This window comes from Gilbertella persicaria (genome assembly GCF_025201335.1).
Source record: "Gilbertella persicaria strain CBS 190.32 chromosome Unknown B0P05scaffold_33, whole genome shotgun sequence".
Lineage (NCBI taxonomy): Eukaryota > Fungi > Mucoromycota > Mucoromycetes > Mucorales > Choanephoraceae > Gilbertella > Gilbertella persicaria.
Window position 1 is genome coordinate 197,021 of NW_026251994.1, and position 23,529 is coordinate 220,549.

Here is a 23,529-nt window from a genome sequence, read left to right on the forward strand (position 1 = left end):
TATATATAAATTTCTTTTCTTTATTCATGTACTGGAGAAATGATAAGATACTGTATGAAGATTTGTATTGACAGTATCTAGTGGATTTGTAGCACCATGAAATTCAAAATCGGGTGTTCTTGATTTGAGTTCTTGGCTTGTTGTTTCGTCCATATTAGGATCCGGTCCTCTTTTTTGAGCCTGCTCGTTTAATGCAATCTTTATTTTAGTCAAGTTGGTAATATCAGTGGATTTGCTTGAAGTGATGTATAAATCGAGAATTTGTTGAGACACATCTTTGCATATGGCATTAGAAAATGGTATGTGATGGTGTGCTTACCTTCAATGTCTTCCATGCGCGACAAAAAGTATTGATCCCAAGGCTCCGAGTCTTTTAAACCTTGAAATGATGGATCCGCATCTTTTAGCAATAAAGATGCTAAATAGATACAACCAGCAGCAATCGTATGAGCAGGGTATTCAACACATACCATAGTTTTGTAGCTATCTACAGCCAATTGATATGCCTTTTTTGCCAGTTTTTTACTATCTAAAGAAGCTTGAAAAACTAAAATACTTATAAGTTGATAAGCAAATGAATAACAACATGCTTTTTATAAAGCTACCTTGAACCCATTTAATAAATTTAATCACGTATTCATAGGGATGCCGCAGTTGAAAGTCAAAGCAAAGAGTTTCCAACAACAGCTTTTCATAATTGATGATTTTACGTCTACGATCTTCAGATACCTGTCATTTACAAGTGTCAATAATTGAAAAAGATAAGATATAGGCTTACATTTTCGGGGTCTAACTCTTTACTGTCTGGGTGTCGTACACTGTGTACAGCGACAAAGATATCCTTTAATTTTTTGATAGTGTCCTCAATCTTTGAAGCAACAAAAATACATGTAACGCTAATGTCCTATACACTTGTTCTTTAGTGTCTCCATTGACGTCAAACTGTCTCTTTTTTTTTTCTTTTACCTGTGGCGAATAGTCTCTGATAGAATAATAAAGGTAGAATCGATGATATAAAGCTTGTGATGTGCTGATAGTCTTTTGAGGGCTAAATTGTATGAGACCAAATTATTCGCAGTATCCACTTACAATCCTAGTTTCTTCCCGACGTCCTGAATAAATTTACAATAACTCTGCCTAGCAAGAATTTCTTTGGCAGTCAAAGCGCCTGACTTGTTAAGACTAGTCAGTGTAGCCAACTGTCTTTTTGTAAAATAAGGTCTATATCTTCTCTTGAAAGAGACGCCTGCTGTGATACTCGTTGCTGAGACGGGTGTTGAAGGTGTAGTAGGCTGTAAAGGTGAAGACCCACTCATCGTAAACACGTCGAATATATAACAAAAAAGAAAGAGAGAAAAATTTGATATAACCGAGTATCGGAACCAGAATGATGACCGGAAAATATCATTTACTCCTTTTGTAACAACGGATCTTAAATATGCCAAGATAAAGAAGACGACTGCTTCTCATTTTCTTCTTATTTTCATTGAAAAATGTCCCCAAAAATTGATGTCTTGATTGTCGGTTGTATTGACTTTGCCACTGATGTCTATCAGGAAATAGCAAGTAAATACAATGTGGAATACTATACTTCCAAGTCGCGTCAAGCATTCATTGAAGACTGCAAATCCAAATATAAAGATGTTCCTATCATCTATCGTTCTCCTGAATCTCAAGGTGTTATTGGCCCCTTTGATGCTGAACTTGTGTCTCATTTGCCTGAGGCAACCAAATACATTGTTTATCTCGGCGCAGGTTATGATTCCATCAATGTAGAGGCTTGTGCTAAGCGTCAAATCATGGTATCTCATACTCCTCTGGCTGTGGATGATGCTACTGCTGATATCGCTGCCATCTTAATTCTCAACTGTTGTCGAAATGTAATGGCTGCAAGCGACAATTTGCGTCAAGGCCGCTGGCGCAATGGTGTTCGTATGGGAATTGATCCTCAAAACAAGGTACTTGGTGTCATTGGTGCTGGTGGTATTGGCCGTACGTTGGCGAAACGTATGTCTGGCTTTGATTTGAAAAAGGTGCAATACTATAACCGTAGTCGATTGTCCGAAGAACTTGAGAAAGAATACAATCTTCACTATGTTGATTTTGAGACCTTGCTCAAGACATCCGATATTATCTCGGTGCATTGTCCTCTCAATGCTTCCACAACGCATTTGATTAGCTACAGAGAATTTACGCTGATGAAAGATAATGTTATCATTGTGAATACTGCTCGTGGTAAAGTGATCAATGAAGCTGCTTTGGTCAATGCACTTGAAAGAGGTAAAGTGTTGTCTGCTGGCTTGGATGTATTTGAAGAGGAACCCAAGGTTTCTCCTGGTTTGTTGGCCCATCCTCGTTCTGTTCTTTTGCCTCACATTGGTACATTTACAAACGAGTCCCAATACAAGATGGAGAAATTAGCCTTAGATAATGTTATTGCTGCCGTAGAAAAGAATACACTATTAACACCTGTTCCTGAACACAAGTCCTTTTTTAATAAATAAGTTATTATTTTATTAAACATTAAATAAGAAAAGCACCTGCAAGAGCAGCAACAGGAGAACCAGTAACACGGGGCAAACTCCAACCGACACCACTGAGAGTTTCAGCAGAACCAGCAACATCCAAGTGAGTATAACCTAATGAGATTTCCTTGTTATCTAAACCATACTTGTCTAGACCAGAAGCTTGTAACATGAAACCGGCGGGATATTGATGACCACGGTTAGTCATGGTGGAAGGTTGGTCGTTAGCAGAAATCAAATCTTCACTTGAACGACCAGGCTTCACACATTCAACATCTTCACGACGTAAAGTGGAAATTTCAAAAGGGTCTGCCAAAACATGACCAGCATCATGAACACGTCTACTCACTCTGTTCTTTCGTGCGAATCCGTTATCTAATGTGATACCATAACCTGCATAAGCACGAATAGCATGACCTGTCAAGGTAGCACAGGTGAATAAGAGAGAAGGTGCATTAGCAGAAGGAGAATTGCTTTGCTTGTGAGCCAAAGCCTTTTCTTTGAATTGACATAACAAATCTGTCATGACCATACGACCTTCAGCATCTGTATTGCCCACCAACACACGAACACCACTACGAGCTACAATCACTTCATCAGACACATACATATCAGGACCCACAGAATTGCGGACAAGGGCAAGACCACCAGTAACATTGACCTTTTCGGGGGCCAACATGGAAATAGTCTTGAAGAAACCGGCGACAGCAGCAGCACCACACTTATCACGAGACATGTCTCTCATATGGCCACTGCACTTGATATCAGCTCCACCAGTATCATAAGTAACACCTTTACCAACAAAGTAAAGGTTTTCCTTCACCTTGGATTGATCAGGAGAAGTGTATTCAAAATGAATGAATCGAGGATGATGGCGTTCCACAGCCAAAGAGGCACGAGTGACAGCATGAGCCAAGGGGTAGTTTTTCTTGATTTCATTCACATCTTCAATCACGGATACCTTAATGTTCTCAACACCCTTGAATTGTTCTTGAATGTATTTGGCAATGTTGATAGGAGACATGATTTCAGGATCAGGATTACCAATGTCCTTGGCCATACGACGACCAGCTTCAATAGCAGAGACACGTTGGATGAGTTTTTCTTCACACAAGTTGGAAGAAGAGATGAATCCAATGCGTTCCATTGTCTTAATTTTATCACCCTTGTGCTGACGCACATCAATAGGCTCGAAATTGGCTTCCAGCAAACCAAGCATGGTCACTTCTAAATAGTGCTTGTAATCGTTTTGTTCCTCAAAAGTCCATTCACTGGTAGTACCCAAAGTAGGTTCATCGGCAAAACAAACAAGAGGATTTCTCATACCTACTTTAAGGGCGTGGACACCAGCATTGTAAGCAGCGTCCTTGAAACGACGAACATCATCAAAGTCATTGAAAAGAGAACCAGTGGGAGCAATTAAGATACGTTTGTGGGGTGTTTGGTCGTGAGGAAGGATGAGTTGGATCGACTCACCAAAGGTAGCGTCAAGCTCAGAGTATGCTTGAAGACCAGTAAATTGGGACAAGGCTTCTTTTTCGGTAAAGATAACAATAAGACCATCATAATTGGTGGCAATGTTTGAAAGTAAGACCTTGTCTTCAGAGAATAATTCGAGTTTTGGTAATTCCATTTTTTTTGTAGATATAAAAGGAATAAGAAACAAGCAAAAAGCCAACGAGAAAAAATTTTCGTTTTTATTTTCATAAAGACAAGACTCCGCGCTGTGAAAGAAATGACCGTGAAAATAAGAGAAACCATGAACAAAGATATTTTGTCTCTTGATTCTTTCTCTTCTATAAAGCTGTGCTTTGGAATAGGTTTTATTTGTATGTTTGATGCTTGAATGGGAACGGAGAGTAAATCAGATATTGAATGCTATCGTATCAATTATTCCCACGCGTACTCAATAGAGTCACAGCCATTGTTACTGGTTTTATTAGGTATTTTTATGGATGCACTTTATATAGAGATCTAAATCAGCATCTGATAACCTGTAGTTTGTATCTATAATAGTCTTTTGTTTTAGTTCTTCGCATAACTGGTCAACATCAAATTGAGGGCAATAGTCTTTGACATCCTGAGTGACTTGATATCCAATTCGGTTTGCTCCCTTAGCTCTGAACAGAATAGAAAGGATTTTCTCTTTACATGGTTTTTGGATTTCAGGTGCACATCGCAATAAACCATCATTTTCTTCAGGAGACTGTATTTGTTCTGAAAAGTAAGGGTCGAGTTCATCAAACCGAGTCGATTGACCCTGTCCATTGAACAGATCAATCTCAGAGCCAAATAGCTCGGGTATTGGGTTACTCTGTGTACCGGGCAAGAGTAAATCATGATTTGTTAAAAGCAAGTTGTCTTTACTATAAAACAAGTCAGATTCATGTTGAGTATAGCTGAATTCTGGTTCTGTAGTGGGTTGATGTTGCATTACTGGCGTAGAAGATATTGAATTGGACATGGATGAATTGTTTTTATAATCAGATAATTCACCTCCTGTATCAGAAAAAAGAGAATGATTGTCTGCTGAAGAGCCAGTTCGTTTGTGTTTGTTGTCCATTGAAAGATGAAAAGAATCTCGAAGCAAGTAGTTTTCTTCTTTTAATTTTTCGTTCTCTCGTCGAAGTCGAGCATTTTCCCTTGACAGTTCTTTTTCTCGCTTCTCTTTCTCTTCTTTTAATTGACGCATTTGTTCCTGTAATTCATTCACAAACTGCTCTTTGCGTTCACGAAAAGCTCTCTGTGCCGCACGATTTTGTGCTTTTCTTTTTAGTTTGGGATCGGAAGATAGTACCTAGTACAGGTAAGCATGATATAAACACAATGAAGCTTACATCGTCTGCCTCAAGTGGTTTTCTTCCAGCTCTTTTTGGTTTTTTGATAGGATTATTGGCTAGAATGAAGGGATTAGATGTCAAATCAAACTTTTGAAGCACAATTCCAAATGCTTCTGCATATCATTTCTTACACATAAGCGAATGCTGTTTCTTTGCTGAAATAAGAGATATGAATTCAACAGTGTTTCATAAGACAATGCTTACTTTTTGCTATCGATTTCTTTCCACTTTTTGAGTTTGAATCACTACTCCAATCCAATGAATCATCAGAACAAGGATCATTTTGATATACTGTATTTGTTCTTGATGCCATCATTTTTTAATAAAGAAAAAGAAAAAGAACAAGAAACCAATGGAAAAAAAAAAAGAACCGTCAAAGGGTTTTGCTTACAAATAACAAGTGAAAATTGATTGGCTCTTTTTTCTTGTTCAACAATACGGTTCAAGGACAGCTTATGACCACTAAGTCAAAGCGTGCTTTTGATCAAAAAGTGTTGATATTCAGAGTCCCTTTCTCTCAATAAAAAGTGTATGAATAAACAAGGCATGATTTATTGCCATAGAAAAGTCTTGTGCAAACAAACAAACAAACAAACAAACAAACAAACAAAATAAAAAGAAAAATGTACAGAATGAACAAGTTATTTCTTTGCTTGTCCAAGTGAAGAGTTGCGTTGGTATTGATATCGGCCTCGGTTTGTTCCGCTACTGTTGCTGGAAACAATTTCATTTTTTGCATCATGATCATCACTATTAGTACTGATTAGACGTCGTTCTTTGCGTTTCCCACTTTCAGTTTTATGAACCGACCTTTGATGTTCTGTATGATCACTAGGATAGTTATCTTCTAGAGTTACTGAGTTACAATGCATATAGACTACAAACCTACCTTCTTGAGATGAAATGGAAAAAGCTTTAAGTTGTTGTTGTTCAGTAAAAGAAGGTGAATTAGGTCCAGAATCCATACTTGCAGACCCTAGGGTCGAAGAAGTAGAAGATCGCCATGATCGTCTAAAAGATGGGTCTACTGTGGGTTTGACAGCATATTCATCAGGTAATACGCCACCTACGCCATACATGGAGGAAGACCGAGTACGTGTCACAGGTGTGGTTGTAGGTGTCTGAACTAAAAGTGACCTTCGTTTCGCTCTGTATTGTGAGGGTCGTATTGTCTTTTCAGCGTCTGGTTTGGTAGGTAAATCATGAGAAGGTATAATAATAGGTGACATGGTGGGTGAAAGAGTAGTCGTAGGTGAGATAGGCACATGCATCCATGGCTCATCATGTTCAGGGTATCTATTGTAATCGGTTGTGTTTTCGAGTTCCAAATATTCATATTCGCGAATGGCATTTCTCGTTTTTAAATTCTTGTAAATGCTACAGAGACCAAACACGTATGCAGACCAAAGGAATGCAACTGCGCAGGTAATGTTGACATATGTTGCTGGATCTTGGATATAAAATCGCATATAGCGAATCCAGCCTATATTGGCCCCCATCAACAAAATACCTGAACATATGGCTAATAAGGCAGCCAAAAGTCCAGTGACAAGTGTAATGGAGACAAAGATAAACTTGTGTTTGCATTTAGGACTTTTTGCATCTTTTTCTTCTTCTTCTTCTTCTTCCAGCATGTTGGTTGTATCTGTGTTTTGTTGAAACATACGATGAGGTAGATTATCAGCAGGTGATTTTCGAAATACAATCTGAGTTAGTCGTGCAATAGCTCCGACAATAAGCACGTATCCCAACATGGTATGTACTTGTGCTGCATATGGATCATCTACTTGTGTTAGACCAGCAACAATAGCTATGAACAATGCGTGAGGTTGTTGACATAGACAATTATCATCTTTACCTCGACCTGTAAAACAGACAATCAGTGCATTTATAATATTTCTTTCTCTTAAGGCTGGTATCCAAGTCTGTACACTGAGACTAATAGAAAACAGACCACCTGTGAACCACAACAGACCCAAATTGATTGCCCGCCATTCCGTTCCTAAAATAGGCGTGTCTATTTCCCAATAGTTTAATATTTTATAATAAAAAGGACACGCTTACCTGCTAAAACAAGACTGATACATCCCCACACAGTCATGATGATCCCTTCATAATACTCGGGTGTAGAAGGACGAGGTAATTTAATAATAGCCAATAAATGTAACAAGATCAGTGTTCCATACAACAGGAATCCAGTTCCCATAGCAAGTGGCATTAAACACTGTGCCTGTTGATCTTGATGACCACAGCTTTCTGTGAATACTAAGGCAGCCAAGGTAAGATAGCTAAATGCAATAATCAAAATAAGCCATCCAAGCACTAAATCAACCCATTTGGGTACTGTATGAAGACATTTTGTCAATAGGGTATGTAGTTGAGGACATTGTTCTGCTATCAGCGTGGATCTGTAGACTGCTAAAATGCCCTGCATAACAACAAGGCACAGTAGCAACAGAGCAACCACATGAAACACGATCGTGGTTGCATTTTGTTCCAACTGAATAAAAGAACCTGAAATGAAGCCAACAGAAGCAAACACAATAGATGCTGTAAAGATATAAGCTTTTTGTCGACGTATATGTTGAGTTAAGAGTAAAGGATAGCAACCGAGGAATGCAATAACCATGGATAAATAGTGTGTAATGACAATAGGTTGTTTGAATGGGACATGAGTTGAAAAGGGATGGACGGACGTTGTGTCCATTATGATGATGTTATTTTTGTATTAGAACCTATTTTGTATATTTGTATATGAAAGAAAGAAAAGCATACAAAGAAAAAAAGAAAAAAGAGAGAAAAAAAAATAGAGACAAATAAAAAAGGGGCGATTAATTTATACTTGTTAATTAAGGTTTAAACTTCAGATTGAAATATTCACTTGAGTCTTTATATCAATTTTTCTCTTTATTAGTATTATTCTAACCAATGATGAGCTTATCATCAGAGAAGCTGTATTCTATAGTCATAAATGAGTCAAGGTTAAATGTATTCAATAGAAACTTACCAGGCACTTCAAGGTTAAGAGGAGCAGGGCCCTTACGAATACGACCAGAAATGTCATAGTGAGAACCGTGACAAGGGCAGTACCAACCACCAAAATCACCAGCTTCACCAATAGGAACACAACCCCTAAAAGAAATTAATATATATATCTCTCTCTCTATTTAGACATGTACTTACAAGTGTGTACAGACACCCAACATAACAAGCCAGCTAGGATCCTTGACTCTTTCAGAATCTTGTTGAGGATCACGCAATTCAGTAATGTTGACTTCATTAGCTTCAGCAATTTCAGCTTGAGTACGGTGACGAATAAAGACAGGCTTTCCTCTCCACTTGATAGTGACATTCTTGCCTTCAGGAATAGAAGCCATATCAACTTCAGCCTTAGCCAAAGCCAACACATCAGCAGAGGCAGACATGTTAGCCAAGAAATCACTGACAGTGGCTTGAGCACCAGCAGCAGACAACAAACCAGTTGTACCAATCATCATGTAAGCAAAGTTACGGCTGGCTTCACCACTATTCTTTTCTTTTTTGTATTTAGAAAAGTCAGGGACAGAAGTGGTGTGGTTGCGACGAAGTTGGAATTGGTTGATAGGGCTGACTATTCAAGGGTATTAGATCAGGCTTTATTTTATAACACATACCATTGACGCTAGACTTTTGAACAAGACCACCAGAGGATCTTTGCTTAGTAGCATTGTTGAACAAAGGTTGGCTGGTACTGGCATGGTGTTCGTCGTCAGAAGTGCTGGCATAATGGAAGATTCTCTTTAAAGCGTTGGCACTAGCAGGTGCGTTTGTGTAGCTGCGGTTGGAGATGGCAGACGCAAAAGAGCGTGATAATGAAGCCATTTTATCTAGTAAGAGAGTGGGGAGATTATAAAATAGGTTGAAAAAAAAAAAAGAAAAAGAGGGCGGACTATCTAGATGACATGAAAGGCCCACCCTCGACAGTTTTCATTTTATGGTCGGCGAATCAAAAGTAGATGCTAATTGATGACGTAGATAATCTTTTATTCTTAATCAAGTGATACTTGACGCTCTCTTTGTATTTTCCTAAAGGTCATGGCTACAGTAGATACACTGATAATCAAGCAGATATAGCCAAAAGCATCACCAATATAACGATACAATGTCTTAACATGCTTCTGTAGTGGCAAATAGAAAATGTATTTCTCTCTGTTGAGGGAAGCCACTCTTTGAGTAAAGACACTGTTCAAAGTAGGTTCAGTGACACCTGAGATACTTTGAGAAGAGCAACGAAGTCGAGTAAACCCATTCTCGACTGTGCGCAGTACATTGCCATTTTCATGATAAGTGCCAAATGGTCCTAGAATGCAATGATGAATACACAAGAATACTACAAAGCATGTCAACGTTACCCCAATCCCAACTTGGTTGTAACACCAGATCTACTTTCTGCTTGCTTGCTTGCTGAATAAAGTGAGGGAAACTGAAATCAAAACAGATAGCACCACCAACTCTACCAAAATCTTCTGTATCAACATATTGAAGTTCCTCAGGACCAGCAGATTGAGGTTCCTAAAAATGAAATGAGAATGTGATACTGTATTTTATATATACACTTACCACAGAAGGCACTGGATGAGCTTTGTTGTAGTTGATACCAATATCCCCTGTTTTTGTGATAAAGACAAGTTTATTCGCTGTGGTAGGATCCCCAAGTGCATAAGTAATGCCCAAATAGACTTGGCGTTCTCTTGCAACTTTCCTTGCTCTTTCGATAAGAGCATCCTCTTCTTTTTCATTCTTGACAGCTGCTGTCAGCTCTGACCATAAAACTAACTTAGCTCCTGACTATACATGATTAGTTTGTACATTTCTAATGAACTACATACCTCAATCAAAGACTCTGTCATATTAAACCAAATATCATGCTGTAGTTGCAATTCAAGCTCTTCAGAACCAATAACACAGCCCACAGGCTGCTTTTGAGGAATATAGTCAGGATATCCTACTTGATAGAAAGACTTGGCATGAATATTGACTCGAGCACCTCCATAAGAAAGTAAAATGGCTAACAAGACACAGAACAATGTCATGGGATGAATCAAGAAGGCTTTCCAAGGATGCAATACTCTTTCAGGCAATTCTTCTTCTTCGCCTGCAAACTCATCGACTTCTTCGCGAATGGTTTTCTTGGAAGGCAAGAGTTCAAGTAAGCATGCACCAAATAAGGCAACTACAAAATCAATCAAGGATCGACCTCCCCATGAAGCAATTTGAGCAAAATCAGCCCAGATAACAACATGAGTTGTCCAAGAAGGGAAATCACCCAAACCTCCAAAGCGATAGATAAGCTGCCATATACCTGCATACATCAAAGGGAAAAACAAGACTCGTACAAGTGTATTACGCGCATGCTTGAGCACAAATTGTTCAGTAAACAATGTCAAAAGAAGGTTGATATGGATCAAAAAAGAGCATACTATGGAATGTGAGTATGGAGTCATTGGGAAATAGAGAGCATACATAAAATGATCCATGCAGAAGGAAAGAGATTCGGGTTAGACGTATTCTTAAAAGATCCGAGATAACCAAGGCCAGATCCCAGACTGGTTATTAAATAAGCAATTGGAATATTGATCAGAGGTCTATAACGCGTATAATAAAGTACTAGAGGAACATAAGGCACAAGAAAGACAGGAATAGATTGATATCCAAAGCCAAATGTACTGCGTATCACATTCAATATTAGAAATAGAATTTAGCAAATGATATAGACTTACGTGATAGTCAATAAAGGAGCTATGGGCCAATGTTGTTGAACAAGAGCAAGCATCTTTTCATTCATCTTTTCTTTAGTTGTTGTGAAGGCAATACAAAGAAGAAAAAAGCTGGTTTTATCATGCGTTTTTAAATATGCAAACTTTAATGGCAAGTGAAACTATCGCACATGGCTGGTGAGAAAAAAAAAAACTAGTAGGCGATTGTCTCACTGTCTACACCTGACTTGTACTCTCGATTTATTCTATCTCTCTAATCGAAAATGTCTACAAGAAACTAGACTCTTTGTTTATGCTTTTATACAGTTAAACTTGTCAACAACACCCTCTTTTCAGCATGAAAAAGCAGAGTAAAGTTTAGATTAAGAGTAAAAGGCGTAAACAAAAGAAAATTCGTCATTTTGACCATGTTCAAGCACAAAGCCTGTTTGTGCATTTCTATAAATGTTGCTTGTCCATAGTTTGTGTTCTCAATAGTGCTAAAGAAAAAAAACTCCCTTCATTTTATGCGACTATCTACATCCATTATTCGGTGCCTATCAAAAAAGAAATCTTTACTGCGTTAATTACTCTACAATGATTTAATCAATGCGTCAGATCAAACTAGACTTGTTTGAGATAATTCGGTATTCTTGGAATTGCGCAGTTGTATGAGGGTGAATTGCATGAAAATTTGAGGCTAATTGATAAAGTGGTTGAACTATTCATTGTATTGTTGTCGATATTAGCATTTACGCAGCAGTGATTTCAGTAAGTTTTTACTGTTTATTTGAGTACATTATGCGTCCATGATAGCTGTTGATGCAATACAATTTTATTAATTAAGACATAATAAAATACTAAATTTGTCAGACTGATTTTCAAGCATCAGCATGACATGAATGTATATGTTACATTGTAGCTACAGGCTATAAGAATACTAACTTCAACATGTTTGATTTATTATGTTCATCATGTTACAAGTGTATACTACTACTACTACAATTGTAGCATATCTTTTTGCATTATATCAAAATTAGGGTTGGCAAATCAATACGTGATTGAGATCAATAGCAAAAGTAAGAAAGTCTATTTATATAAAAGTACTCGAAGCTGTGCTATAATGTTGTATATTAATAAAGTGGTAATACTTTTTCACTAACAACTTATCTAAGACAAATAGTGCCATGTCGACTTGTTGCTCTTGCCAATTCTTTATATATCCATAAACAGTTTTCGCTAAATATTAAAATATTTGGACATTGCATTGGTTCTTAAATATATACAAGGGTTTATTTTCCTAGTTTTGTCTTCGCTACACAATCCTACAAGAAAAAGTAGATGAGTCAATGGCTGTATTATAATTACCTCTACCTACATTACAATGCACGTAACAGTTCAGGATCTAGACTAATAAGTCACCGCCATCCCATTCACCCAAGTACTGTAGTTCAGAGGCTTTAGAATATGCTACTACTACACGCCTTGGTCAAAGCACGCGCACCTATTGCCAAACGTCAGTGCAGCCAGGGCAAAGACATGCGGAACTAATGGCAGTTGCGATTGGTCTTCACAGGGACTAACAGATATTGCGTCTGATAGAATGCAAAGTCGAAAGCTTTTCCTTAAACTTATAAATAAAATGGTTGATATTTATGTCATGTTTAATTTTCAGACTCATCTTTATAAACGCAATGGAGTATAAATATGTATAGTGACACAAGTATACATGCATAAAATGTTATTGAACACAGCATGTAAAGAGTAGTTTTCATCGCAAGCTAAGTTCAGAAACATAAGGAAAAAGAAATTATGAAGATAACCTCTCTTCATAGATCTACAATGAGGCAATCAGCAGGCTTGAATACTTTTAGTGCTCTTGGTCTATCATAGCGCAAACTCAAGGCTTTTATAAATAAGACTCCATCGAAGATAGATGACATATCGTTCAATTTCCCTTTGCTTCGATCAATGCAAATGAACACATTCTAGCTACGTGCTGCATTATTTGTGGGCTTGCACAGTAAAAACCTACGCTTAGTACACTTTATGTCAAGATGTTCTATTTCGTAGTTAGACACTTTGTAATGTGGTTAAGGACGGCACGCTTAAAATTGTTCTGACACCCAAATTACCTGGTGCTCTTGATAACTCTCTCTCTCTCTCTTTCCCTTTGTGTTTACCTTGAACGACGAGACTAACAAATAAAAGAGATAAACCAATAATTAACAACAGAAGACTGTAAAGACTATAGTAATTATAGAGAGGGATAGACACAAATAGAGAGATTTTAACCTTAGGCACAGTTCCTTCAGAAGACAATAAAGATATATGTAAAATAAAATTTATAAAAAAAGATTTCGATTTTTAAGATTGATTTCTTCTAAAGTTCTTTAAGCTTTTATACTTTCTTTAGAATAAATTTCTACAAAGACAATTGCTTGTTATTAATCTAGAACAGATCAAACTTGCTTAAAAGCAATCATGCTTGAAATGTCAAACAGGAGAACAATTAATACAATCAAATTCTAAATTCAACAGATTCAAACTGAGTTGAACTATCAAATACAATACACAAAATAAAATATAGTTCTGACTCGGACCTGATTGGGTCTGACAGAAAAAATAGAAACATTGGCTGAACCTTCAGGCCAAATCACACCAAACTTTGTATGCACCTTAAGGAACATCAGAGACATATACCATTCCAATTTGAAGGTTTGTTAGCATTATAAATTCACCAGAAAAATTGCGAAAGAGAACGAAGAAGCGACCCAAAACAAACATACACACATGACACTCTGATTACTTGTCCTTCTTTTCCTTTAAATCTAGCGTAATGCATCGTCAAAAACCTAGACCAGAAGGATTCAATTCAAGAATCAAGTTTAGTAGAGAGCAATGTGTTAAGTTTGAAGTAAATGAAGCACTTGCAGATGTAGCTGCTACGGATTGGTGTGATGAGAAGCTGATGGCCAAGAATGTTGTTACCCTGTATGGTTCAATATTCAGTTGTAAAGATGCCCTGCAACAAATAAAACTCTCTTTCAGCATATTGTCAAAAGTTTCTTGATACATACTGCAAAAATGCCATTAAGTACTTCAAGGCAGAGAACGTGATTAGCTCCTTTAAAGACGTATATAATAAAGAACTTGAAGAGCTCAAAATTCAACAGTTGAAGTCAGTACCATCTCTAAAAGGATACAGGAATGCTATTGCAGTGACAGTGCAGGAATACGATTGCTATTATCAAGAAGTCTCTGTATCAACTACTACTGATGCCTTCAACGGCTCTCATGCTGTTCAACATACTACTGAATTTACTTCCAAAGACTCTCATGCTGCTCAAGAAACTGAAGATTTTGTTTCTGAAGGCTCTCATGCTGCCCAAGAAATTTCGGAGTCGATTGTTGACTTTACTGATTCTCCTCTGCTACAGTCAACCTTCCGAACAAATATTTTCAAAGCAGGCTATAAATACGTAAGCATATGCTATAGTTGTATGTTGACTTCCATATTCAACTCTTTTACTTTTTAGTTCAAAAATCAACTTTCTTTATTTGATATAGTAAACCTTGACAAAATGGCCAAAAGTGTCGACCTTAATAGTACTGGATAATGGTTCGATAAGTTGTCATACACTATCTTACAATCCGAGACTAAAAATGAAACTGGTTTGGCTTTAAAGTAAATTTATGCATACTCTACAGATTTCTCACTGTAAGAATGAAACAAGGCTTTCTTTATCTCGAACAATTAACTTGATTGAAGGGCAAACAATGCCAATGTTCGAAAGTTTCTTTGTTAAACATAATATCAAAAAATGGGAAGAAGTAAAGAATTCAAAACCAACCATTGGCCTTTATATGACACAAGAAATGGATGAAATATACGATGCAATAGTCAAAGTAAACAAAACCAGTATTTCTGTATTATCTAAACAACTAATGAAGGGCATCTCCCACTAAGACGCTTTATTTGTGCCGAGAAACTATTTTTTTTTAAAGATTTTATTATTGCTCTGCGTAAAGTTACCCTAATAGCATTCAAAAGACGGACACAATTAATACAGAATTATATTATGCAATTATGCTGCAAATTAACTAGATAGGATAATATGAAAGGTATGACACTGCTATGAATGGAAGAAAAATTAAGGGAAGAATTACAGTCTTGTGTGTACTTGCTTTTCATTTGCAAGCAGCTGTAAATCAGTACGTGTTTGTTGTAGAATGAAGTAGGCATCAAAAGAGACGTTGTCAATAACAAATTTCCAATGTGCTTCCCAGACTTGCGAGAGGGCGGTAATGACAATGTCAACAACGGTTAAGCGTTTCTTTCGTGAATAATCTATTCTGGAGAAGTTTAGTGTAACAAGTGCCTGAATAATATCTTCGACAGTGGTCGTAGGCCAAAGAAATTCGAAAATGAGATTGTTCCAGAAAAACTTCTTTGGCGGACAATAGAAAAGGAGATGTTGTTCATTTTCAAGATGAATAGTGCAAATTGGACAAGGAGGCGAGGGAAACGCATCAGGAATTATAGAGTGAAGAAACTGTCTTATGAGTAGCTTGGAAACAAGGAATCGGTACAGCATATTACGAGCAACCGGCAGCAGAGACCAGCTCCAAAAGTCGACCCAAAAGGCACTAGCGATAGCTTGCAAGCGTTCTGGGGAAGATGTAGCACTCTGGCAAGTTAACCAAAACTCCTTTGTCGATACCCTGATAATTGGTCCAGTCAGAGTCGCAAATTGGAAGGAGTTTACAAATGGAACAAAAGATAATGATGGTGTTGATGGTACAGTAGACAATACCTCTACAGTAGGAGGTTGGCAGTGTTTGACAAAGAAAGGGAAGAATTGGTACTTGTTACTTTCTATCCCTCGGATGATCTGAAGATAGAATTTTTTGAGCTCTTGCGGAATATGATCTGGATGTTTCCAATGGATTGACTGAAGATCTTGGCTGAACAACATAAATGCTTGAACTGGAACGAATTGAATCCTTTTAGGTAATGAAGGAAGTCGTGGTATTAAAGATTGTAAAATGACCTTCATCGGTAAACTAAGACATGCTTGGTGAGATAGTGTCATCTGGCCAAAATCTCGAGGCAAGCGATCTACTGCGGCATATAACAGATCGATTGTTGAAATACGTTTACCGCATCCAAAGTGAGAAGTTCTAGTGTGTCTAGCCAAAGGAAAGAGCAAAGAAATAGCCACCTCATAATAGCCAGAAATATCTCGAATGCGCCTTGCGAGTATACGATATCAGTGTGCATTGGTAGAGTGATTCAACAGAGGGAAGATCCAGCGACCACAAAGCGCATCTCTTTGCAATAATGGATCAAGAACTCCCAGGCCATCATCTTCTTTTGGCAGAATCCAAGTCGACCAAGTAATTTTTGGAAAGATCTTGATGTTTAGGAACTGTTGTGCTAAAGACCGTATTCGAAGAATCTCAGTCTTCATGAATTTGGCTCTTCCTATCTCTCTCTCATGCTTGAAAGATTTCGAGAAAACATTGGGTTTGCTATTTTTAAGCATCACCATTTCAAGTTGAAAAGAATCCTTGGTCCTTGCTATCGTCGTCAAAGGAACAATCAAGCGTTGAATATGTACAGATATAGCAGTGGTCCTGTCAAACGCTCAATAAGTCCTAGAACTTTCTTTAGTCCAAAAAAAAAGCAACAAAAAAGGACATCTACTGATGTACAGTGGCTCCACTCCCAAAGTTCGTTTTCCAATGAGCTGAATTCGTTTTTTTAACAGCCCAAAGTTCTTTTTTTTAGAAGCCAAAATTCGCATTTGATTAGTCAAAGTTCGTCTTTGTAAATTGCTAAAAGTCGTATCGCATCCTTTACATTTCTCAGTGAGCGACGCAACTGTGTCATGAACCTGAGCTGGAAGTTTATCATCGTATAAGTTAGCAAGATGAATTCATCTCGTCAAATTGACTCTTGGGCATGTTAACTTTGTTGGCTTGCTTTTCAAAAATGTTCCAGTATTTATCCTCTTTGAGTCTTTTGGTCCACTTCTGCGCTGCTCGCTCAACGGTTCTACCATATTTAGCAGTATTGAATAACTTTACTTCGTTACAGTAGACAAAGTTTTTGTGGTGCCCACTTTGTATTTTTACTACGGCTAATTCTTCAATAACCAAAGTCTGCCCAGTCTCTTAGCTTCACAGTAAAGTCTAATGCGAGTTAAAATGGTTAGATGATGGGGGTGCACTTTCTCTTCCCAGTCCATAGCATCACAACCTTCCCATGTCCATCTTAAAAAAACGTGTACTCATCTAAGTTATGTTATCAAGAATCGCCCTTTGACAAAAATAATAAGAGCTGCAAATTGAGATTTAAAAAACCGCCCTTTGGCGTTGATTTGGCTGTAAGCTCAAATTTATATAAAGATTGAAAAAACAGACCAAAAAATATGCTTGTGGTAAACTGGCCATTCGAAAATCAACTTATCTTTAACTTCCCTTATTTTGCAAGTAAATGAGATTATTTTTTTTCATTTTCTTTTTTTTTAAAAAGTGGCCAAAGGCAGATATACCCCAAGGCAGATATACCCCAAGGCAGATATACCCCAAGGCAGATATACCCCAAGGCAGATATACCCCAAGGCAGATATACCCCAAGGCAGATATACCCCAAGGCAGATATACCGCAAGGCAGATATACCCCAAGGCAGAATAAAGATGCAAAAAGAGGGAGAAAAGAGGGTTTTTATATTTTTTCTTAGAGAAAGCAGTCAACACTCTTGTGACAATTATTTTGGAAGCTAACTATTGGTTACATTAAAGTGAGGTCATATCAGGGGCTTAGCGAAACTATTCAAAATCTGAGATAATTTCTGTAGCTGTGTTTTTCAGGTTTCCCAATAGTAATCATAATGCTGTAATAAACTCAATAAACAAGTGTGCATAAAAAGCGTTTCAACAGTAAGCCTGACGAACCGTCAGATGAAAGAAATTCTAAACTGTTGAACGAGATTTGTAAAGACATAACGTCAGAGTATGTATCCTTGACCAAGTTTTTACTTAATTACTAACTTTGCCGTTCTTTCCTTCTTAGTACTTCATATCTGCATTTTTCAACCATTGAAAGCGCGTCTGTTTTTTATAGCACTTATGTTGAAAAAGGCCTTACTATAAACAATATGCATTTTACAATTCACCCAACACAATTGTCTGATGGCACTTTGGTAACTTATCACTATGGCAGAAAAGTTAGTTACAAAACGTACAATTTTTCGCAAAATTACCAATTTTTACAGCAAAATGGTTGTTTGAGAAATAGCTGGCATCGATTTTTCAACGTACAAAGTTGTTCGAAATGTTACCAAATTATTTGTACGCTTTTTGAACAACTTTAGTAACAAAACAACTAAATTTATCACCAATACTGATACTACCCCTAGCAGTGAATGGATGCTTAGCACTAAACGCGCGATAGATGAAATTAGTAAAGAAATAAAACAGTTGAAGAAGAGACGAAGATATTTAAAAAAAGCATTAAAAAAAGATCACTACAATCAAGACGTTCTTCACTTATGACCTAAATCAACACTTTTTTCACCTATGTAAAATGTCGAAACAAACCTTTTTTTTTGACTATTGTTTTAATGATACAAATTAAGCCATGTAGACCAAAATCGAAAACAACCTAGATGCTTAACTCAAAAATATATTGCGCCATATTGTATTAAGACCTATTTTTTAGAAAATGCGCCTTTTTGACTTTCAAGTGGAATTAATGTAACACGCACAGTCAGTTTAGAGGACTTGGCGAAGACTAGGTTTGAATTAATTCAGATAGGGTGCGGATTCGTTTATGTGATCATCAGATGTGTCGAAGTCGTCAAAATATTCTTCAGGAGATATAAATTTAGTCATTTTTACAAGTATATTTCTATTTCTTTAGTTACAGAGAAACTTTTATTCGAAGACTGAAGACGAGCATTATTTATAAACCTTCTTATTTTGTGTTTATTTTTAAAACTTGCTTTTTACATCTTTTAAAAAAAGCAACGTCTTATAATAATATACCCCTAGAATTCATGCATTACTTCAAAATTATAGTTGAAATCCCTGATACTGAATTAATTGATTTTGAAGAGGAACATCATCATGACTGTGATTAAAACAAGAGGTTGTAGGTATGCTTACCTCTTACCTTACTCTCACGAGCTTAATACTTTGAGGCGCTTTGCCCATTTTTGAGCAGTGCGAACCTCAACTTGAGCCTCTCGGGCAGAAGCGACAGCATTCAAGAGTTTGATTCTATTAAAATACTAGAAAACTGCTTTTTGTTTGTCAGAGTAGACATTATGTTTTCTACCAGTTGCTGATTCTGCAGCTAGACCTTCAGAAATATCTTCCATTTGAGTGTCAAGCTCCTCTGTGGATTCAGTGGGAAAGCGCTCTTGAATTAATCGATATCGAGCTGTCATCAAGGAACTAGTGTTGAAAGGATCAACTTCTTCCTCATAATCCATTGCATCGTTTCCTTGTCCATCTTCGTAAAAAAAGTTGTTACTTATTTGAAATTAAAATAAACTATTTAAGAAAAAAAAAACGAATTGTAAAGGATGCGATACGACTTTTAGCAATTTACAAAGACGAACTTTGACTAATCAAATGCGAATTTTGGCTTCTAAAAAAAAGAACTTTGGGCTGTTAAAAAAACGAACTTTGGGAGTGGAGTCACTGTAATTGATTTTGAACAAGACTAATTACTGCACTTGTCTCAACACGTCTGCTTCATTTCAATAAAATCGACCTATGTATAACAACTCTTGTTTCATTCCTCAATCATATCAAATTCAACCTCATCTTACGCATTCAACAACAACACTCTTGAACTCATCCACGAAAATTAATTCATTTTTCACCGAAAAAAACTATATCTTCTGTCTCTGCATCCAACACAAAAAGACCTTCTCTTCTACTTTTGGAAATCACTTTTTTGGACAGTGGAATCAGAACTTGTTTGACGATGTAGCTGCCTCTAGCACTCATTACTAGTCCCTGACACTTTTGTCTGTATTTTACCTCATGTTGCAGCAGGCACTGTGGTTGTTTCATTCAGAGAGAATTCTCTAATGGTATATATCACTTTATTTACTTATTAAAACGTCTAGGAATAAACTCTCTCATATGCATTTCTAAACAGAAAATGAAGATAAAAATCAAACAATTTGAACTCTAATCTTCACCACAAAGAGCACTTTAGCGTATATCCAGCTTTAGCAGACAGTAGTATTTGTCGCGTACTACATACTACTTTATAGAAGTAACTTACGACTCATTATACCCATTTATTTTTTCTTTTTCTTTTTAAAAGAGATCTTGGCTACTTTTTGACTTTTCAAGACATATTGTGATTCTCATAAAAAGCTTCGAAAGTGCCTTGAAAAAAAGTCAAAAAGTTTTCAAACGCTGGCTTTTTATAATAATGGATTTTATGTGACGCTTAATTTCAGTTTCCCGCAAGCCACTCTTGCGTTTGATAGTACTGCTTTTTCTGTTCAAACGAAAGCGCCAAAAAAAGGGTTTCCGTTGACTCTTTTTTCTTAAACCATGTCCGAAAGACTTACACGTAGCCAAAGAAGAAAAATCGAAGATCAAACACATCAAAAGGTCGATTTAGATCATTTAGCCGAAATCGACGTTAGTAAACTTGTTACTGATAGCGAGAGTACTATCAAAGACGAAGACAATGTTCAACAAGAAAACATTGCGCAATACAATGACACTGACTCTTCTTTATCAGAAGAAGTATTGAGTTCGGAAGAAGAGTCTTCTTCGTCTTCTTCAGAGGATGAAGAAGATCTCGACGAACTTTTGAATAAAGCGCAACAAGCACTTGCTACACAAACAGATATGATTCAGCTTGATAAAGAATCCAATGACAAAAATCTTAACACAAAACTTTCAAAGATGAATGCCGGTATTTCTGTTGATAAAGAAGTCTATCTTAAGAAAGTCAATGGAAGAGCAAGATTAGTGCCTGATGCTGTAGCACTTGTGGACGATCATGAAAAGGCATCTAAAAAAGCATCTGTTGTCTTGAAAGAAAGTAATAATTTAGAAAAGAGACCCTCTAAAAAAGAGCGTCAAGCAGTATGTATCTAGTATAGTTTGTCTTTAAACTTACCCATGTATAGGAAAGAGAAAAGACAACAGGTAAATCATGGTTTGATATGCCCAAGGCAGACATTACAGACGAAGTCAAGCGTGATTTACAAGTACTCAAAATGCGTCATATCTTGGATCGTAAGCGACATTATAAGAAGATGGGTAAACGCCCTGACCCCAAATACTTTCAAATCGGTACTATCATTGAAAGCCCTACTGAGTTCTTCTCTGCTCGTATGACCAATAAGGAACGCAAGCAAACTATAGTGGACGAGTTGATGGCCAGTGATGATATGAAGCAATACTATAAACGCAAATTTAATGAAGTTCAAGAAAGAACAAACAGTGGAGGAAAGAAACATTTCAAAAAACTCAAGGCTCAAAGACAGAAGAACAAATAACTTTTTTTTTCACATATATAAAATCATGTATACAATGTACATCATACCATTTTTTTCTTAAATAAAGAAGTTTATAGATTTTATTATTAGTTTGCAATAACAGCACGAATTGTATCGCTTTGGGTTTGTCGAATGCCAGCACTTCCTGCTGCCTTGACAGATACAACAAGTATAACAACAGATAGAGCAACTGTGAAATAAAGAGCAGCAAGTCGACACCTCTTTTGCCAGAGTAAATCATTAGGATGACTTAAAATCTTGATTGACATTCTGATATAAACACTCCCATAGAACCATACAAAGGGACATATAAACCCAGCCCAAAATAATCGTTTCACTGTCCAGAACCGAGGTTGCTCTTGAGCCAACATCTCGGGATCTATGTTTTCATCTTTTTCGTGTGTGTCTTCCATGTGTTTCACTTTGAGTTTTTCGAACTTCTTTGTATAATCAGCCAAAATGGTAGAGCATGTTTGTCGTATCTTTGTCAATTGATTTCTTTCTTTTATTTGTTGTTGCTGTGTTGTTGATCTAGTTTCAAGCTTGATAGAGACTGGGTTGGATGTGATTTGACTTTCTAAAGACGAGGCATTACTGTATCGATGGCCACCACGAATCTTTTGCAACATGTCATAATAATAGCCTTCTTGCACTACATCGTTATCAGCATTATCAGCATTATCTTCATTATAATCATATTGTATTTGCAGAATGGAAATAATCTCTTCATTATCCATAGAAGCATGTTCAGACGCAATGGTAAGTATAGGAGAAGGCTTTAAAGGAGGCGTCGGCATAAGTCGAGGAAGAGTTGCTTGAGAACCTTCTGAGACTGAGAAATGGCTTTGGGAACTGTGAGCAAGTGGACGATTGACGCGCTGAGAAACTTGGGCAGCAGCAGCAGGTAAATTAGCGGGATTCCAAGCATAGTATTCTAATTCGCCTTTTTTATGTCTGAATGTACTGAGTGGATGGAAAATGGCTTCCCATGTCTGCGTTGTAAACGGAACATGTTCGCTAGACTCAAGCAGGGAAAGTGATTCTAAAGTGGAAACACGAGGCGAAGAAGACAGTTGAAGCGGTTCTTGTTCGTAACTCTCACGAGTGTAAAGCCACAAATGAGCAGGGTCCTCTGCGTGCCAAGGCCTGTCTTCAGTCAATACTTGATAAGCTTCTAAAGGAAGCATAGTAGGTGGTGAAAAGGCTGGTGTGTAGCTAATTTCCTTGAGTAATGGTGTAGGTGGCATCATGCCAGCTGTAGCATAAGGCAGTTCAAAAACAACGTCCAAATACTCTTTCATCAACTCTTCGCTTTTTTCTACTTCCTCTTCTTCTTCTGACTGCTCTGATTTACTTGAAGGTGTACTAGCATTGATTTGAGGATCACCAATCACCACATAAAGTTTTTGTAAAAGATCCGCTTCTTTCTCTTTTGTGTTTGGAGTAAAAGCATAAGGTAATTCGAATTCTTTAGTGAAAGGCAAAAAGTGTTGATCTCCTTCTGTTTGATTGCTATCATCATCATCAACTTTTACTTGACTTTTGACAGACTCTTTCTGCTCGGGAATGCATAAACGTAACGGATCATCTTGCCACATAGTCTTTTGTAAATTGCGATCAATAGAAACGACAGTCTTGCTCTCTTTTGCTGGATTCGTTACTTCTTCAATATCCTCATCAATGATGATTGAAATCCGCTGACTGTTACGATCCCCTTGTTTATAAAAACGTTGCATAGGTAAACCCAATAAAGTATTAAGTGCCTTTTTATTTTCTACAGAAACGTTCGGAATACTAGGCAATGGTTTGATTTGTACATCATCATGGTTGTAGCTCATTTTGATCAAAGTGGAAAGAAACAGGGAATAGTTGACCAACTCCC

General features: G+C 37.1%; 11 protein-coding genes across 11 annotated transcripts; 3 read left to right on the plus strand and 8 right to left on the minus strand.

The window, feature by feature from the left end:
- Positions 1–209: 209 nt before the first annotated feature.
- On the minus strand, positions 210–1,316 carry B0P05DRAFT_474506 (cyclin-like protein; the record flags this gene model as incomplete). Its single annotated transcript, XM_051574795.1, has 5 exons — positions 210–529; positions 606–729; positions 779–904; positions 967–1,048; positions 1,090–1,316. 5 exons carry the CDS (start codon positions 1,314–1,316, stop codon positions 210–212), a joined length of 879 nt encoding a protein of 292 aa, XP_051432692.1.
- A 156-nt stretch (positions 1,317–1,472) lies between these two features.
- B0P05DRAFT_551037 (glyoxylate reductase) lies at positions 1,473–2,534 on the plus strand. Its single transcript, XM_051579310.1, has one exon. The coding sequence runs from the start codon at positions 1,494–1,496 to the stop codon at positions 2,502–2,504; it is 1,011 nt and encodes a 336-aa protein (XP_051432693.1). The 5' UTR covers positions 1,473–1,493; the 3' UTR covers positions 2,505–2,534.
- On the minus strand, positions 2,524–4,158 carry B0P05DRAFT_474587 (uncharacterized protein; the record flags this gene model as incomplete). The annotated part of the gene is made up of 1 exon (XM_051574798.1): positions 2,524–4,158. The coding sequence occupies one exon, from the start codon at positions 4,156–4,158 to the stop codon at positions 2,524–2,526; it is 1,635 nt and encodes a 544-aa protein (XP_051432694.1).
- A 306-nt stretch (positions 4,159–4,464) lies between these two features.
- B0P05DRAFT_573449 (uncharacterized protein) lies at positions 4,465–5,681 on the minus strand (the record flags this gene model as incomplete). Its single annotated transcript, XM_051581510.1, has 3 exons — positions 4,465–5,322; positions 5,363–5,478; positions 5,570–5,681. The coding sequence occupies 3 exons, from the start codon at positions 5,679–5,681 to the stop codon at positions 4,465–4,467; spliced, it is 1,086 nt and encodes a 361-aa protein (XP_051432695.1).
- A 325-nt stretch (positions 5,682–6,006) lies between these two features.
- On the minus strand, positions 6,007–8,072 carry B0P05DRAFT_589286 (uncharacterized protein; the record flags this gene model as incomplete). The annotated part of the gene is made up of 4 exons (XM_051582724.1): positions 6,007–6,212; positions 6,255–7,175; positions 7,224–7,382; positions 7,430–8,072. 4 exons carry the CDS (start codon positions 8,070–8,072, stop codon positions 6,007–6,009), a joined length of 1,929 nt encoding a protein of 642 aa, XP_051432696.1.
- Positions 8,073–8,286: 214 nt separating this feature from the next.
- On the minus strand, positions 8,287–9,294 carry B0P05DRAFT_514070 (cytochrome b-c1 complex subunit Rieske; the record flags this gene model as incomplete). The annotated part of the gene is made up of 4 exons (XM_051575669.1): positions 9,019–9,294; positions 8,549–8,975; positions 8,373–8,497; positions 8,287–8,324 (listed from the first exon to the last, which is right to left on the minus strand). Exons 1-4 carry the CDS (start codon positions 9,224–9,226, stop codon positions 8,287–8,289), a joined length of 798 nt encoding a protein of 265 aa, XP_051432697.1. The 5' UTR covers positions 9,227–9,294.
- A 99-nt stretch (positions 9,295–9,393) lies between these two features.
- Positions 9,394–10,848, minus strand: B0P05DRAFT_474512 (carbon-nitrogen hydrolase; the record flags this gene model as incomplete). The annotated part of the gene is made up of 4 exons (XM_051574796.1): positions 9,394–9,704; positions 9,769–9,916; positions 9,965–10,192; positions 10,234–10,848. The coding sequence occupies 4 exons, from the start codon at positions 10,846–10,848 to the stop codon at positions 9,394–9,396; spliced, it is 1,302 nt and encodes a 433-aa protein (XP_051432698.1).
- A 3,091-nt stretch (positions 10,849–13,939) lies between these two features.
- On the plus strand, positions 13,940–14,872 carry B0P05DRAFT_620142 (uncharacterized protein; the record flags this gene model as incomplete). Its single annotated transcript, XM_051583429.1, has 3 exons — positions 13,940–14,114; positions 14,152–14,582; positions 14,640–14,872. The coding sequence occupies 3 exons, from the start codon at positions 13,940–13,942 to the stop codon at positions 14,718–14,720; spliced, it is 687 nt and encodes a 228-aa protein (XP_051432699.1). The 3' UTR covers positions 14,721–14,872.
- A 4,207-nt stretch (positions 14,873–19,079) lies between these two features.
- Positions 19,080–19,779, minus strand: B0P05DRAFT_551074 (uncharacterized protein). Its single transcript, XM_051579311.1, is given in 3 exon segments — positions 19,080–19,447; positions 19,464–19,640; positions 19,697–19,779. 2 exon segments carry the CDS (start codon positions 19,602–19,604, stop codon positions 19,376–19,378), a joined length of 213 nt encoding a protein of 70 aa, XP_051432700.1. The 5' UTR covers positions 19,605–19,640; positions 19,697–19,779; the 3' UTR covers positions 19,080–19,375.
- Positions 19,780–20,682: 903 nt separating this feature from the next.
- Positions 20,683–21,695, plus strand: B0P05DRAFT_551077 (Fcf2 pre-rRNA processing-domain-containing protein). Its single transcript, XM_051579312.1, has 2 exons — positions 20,683–21,231; positions 21,276–21,695. The coding sequence occupies exons 1-2, from the start codon at positions 20,689–20,691 to the stop codon at positions 21,645–21,647; spliced, it is 915 nt and encodes a 304-aa protein (XP_051432701.1). The 5' UTR covers positions 20,683–20,688; the 3' UTR covers positions 21,648–21,695.
- A 38-nt stretch (positions 21,696–21,733) lies between these two features.
- Positions 21,734–23,485, minus strand: B0P05DRAFT_573455 (uncharacterized protein; the record flags this gene model as incomplete). Its single annotated transcript, XM_051581511.1, has 1 exon — positions 21,734–23,485. One exon carries the CDS (start codon positions 23,483–23,485, stop codon positions 21,734–21,736), a length of 1,752 nt encoding a protein of 583 aa, XP_051432702.1.
- Positions 23,486–23,529: the final 44 nt, after the last annotated feature.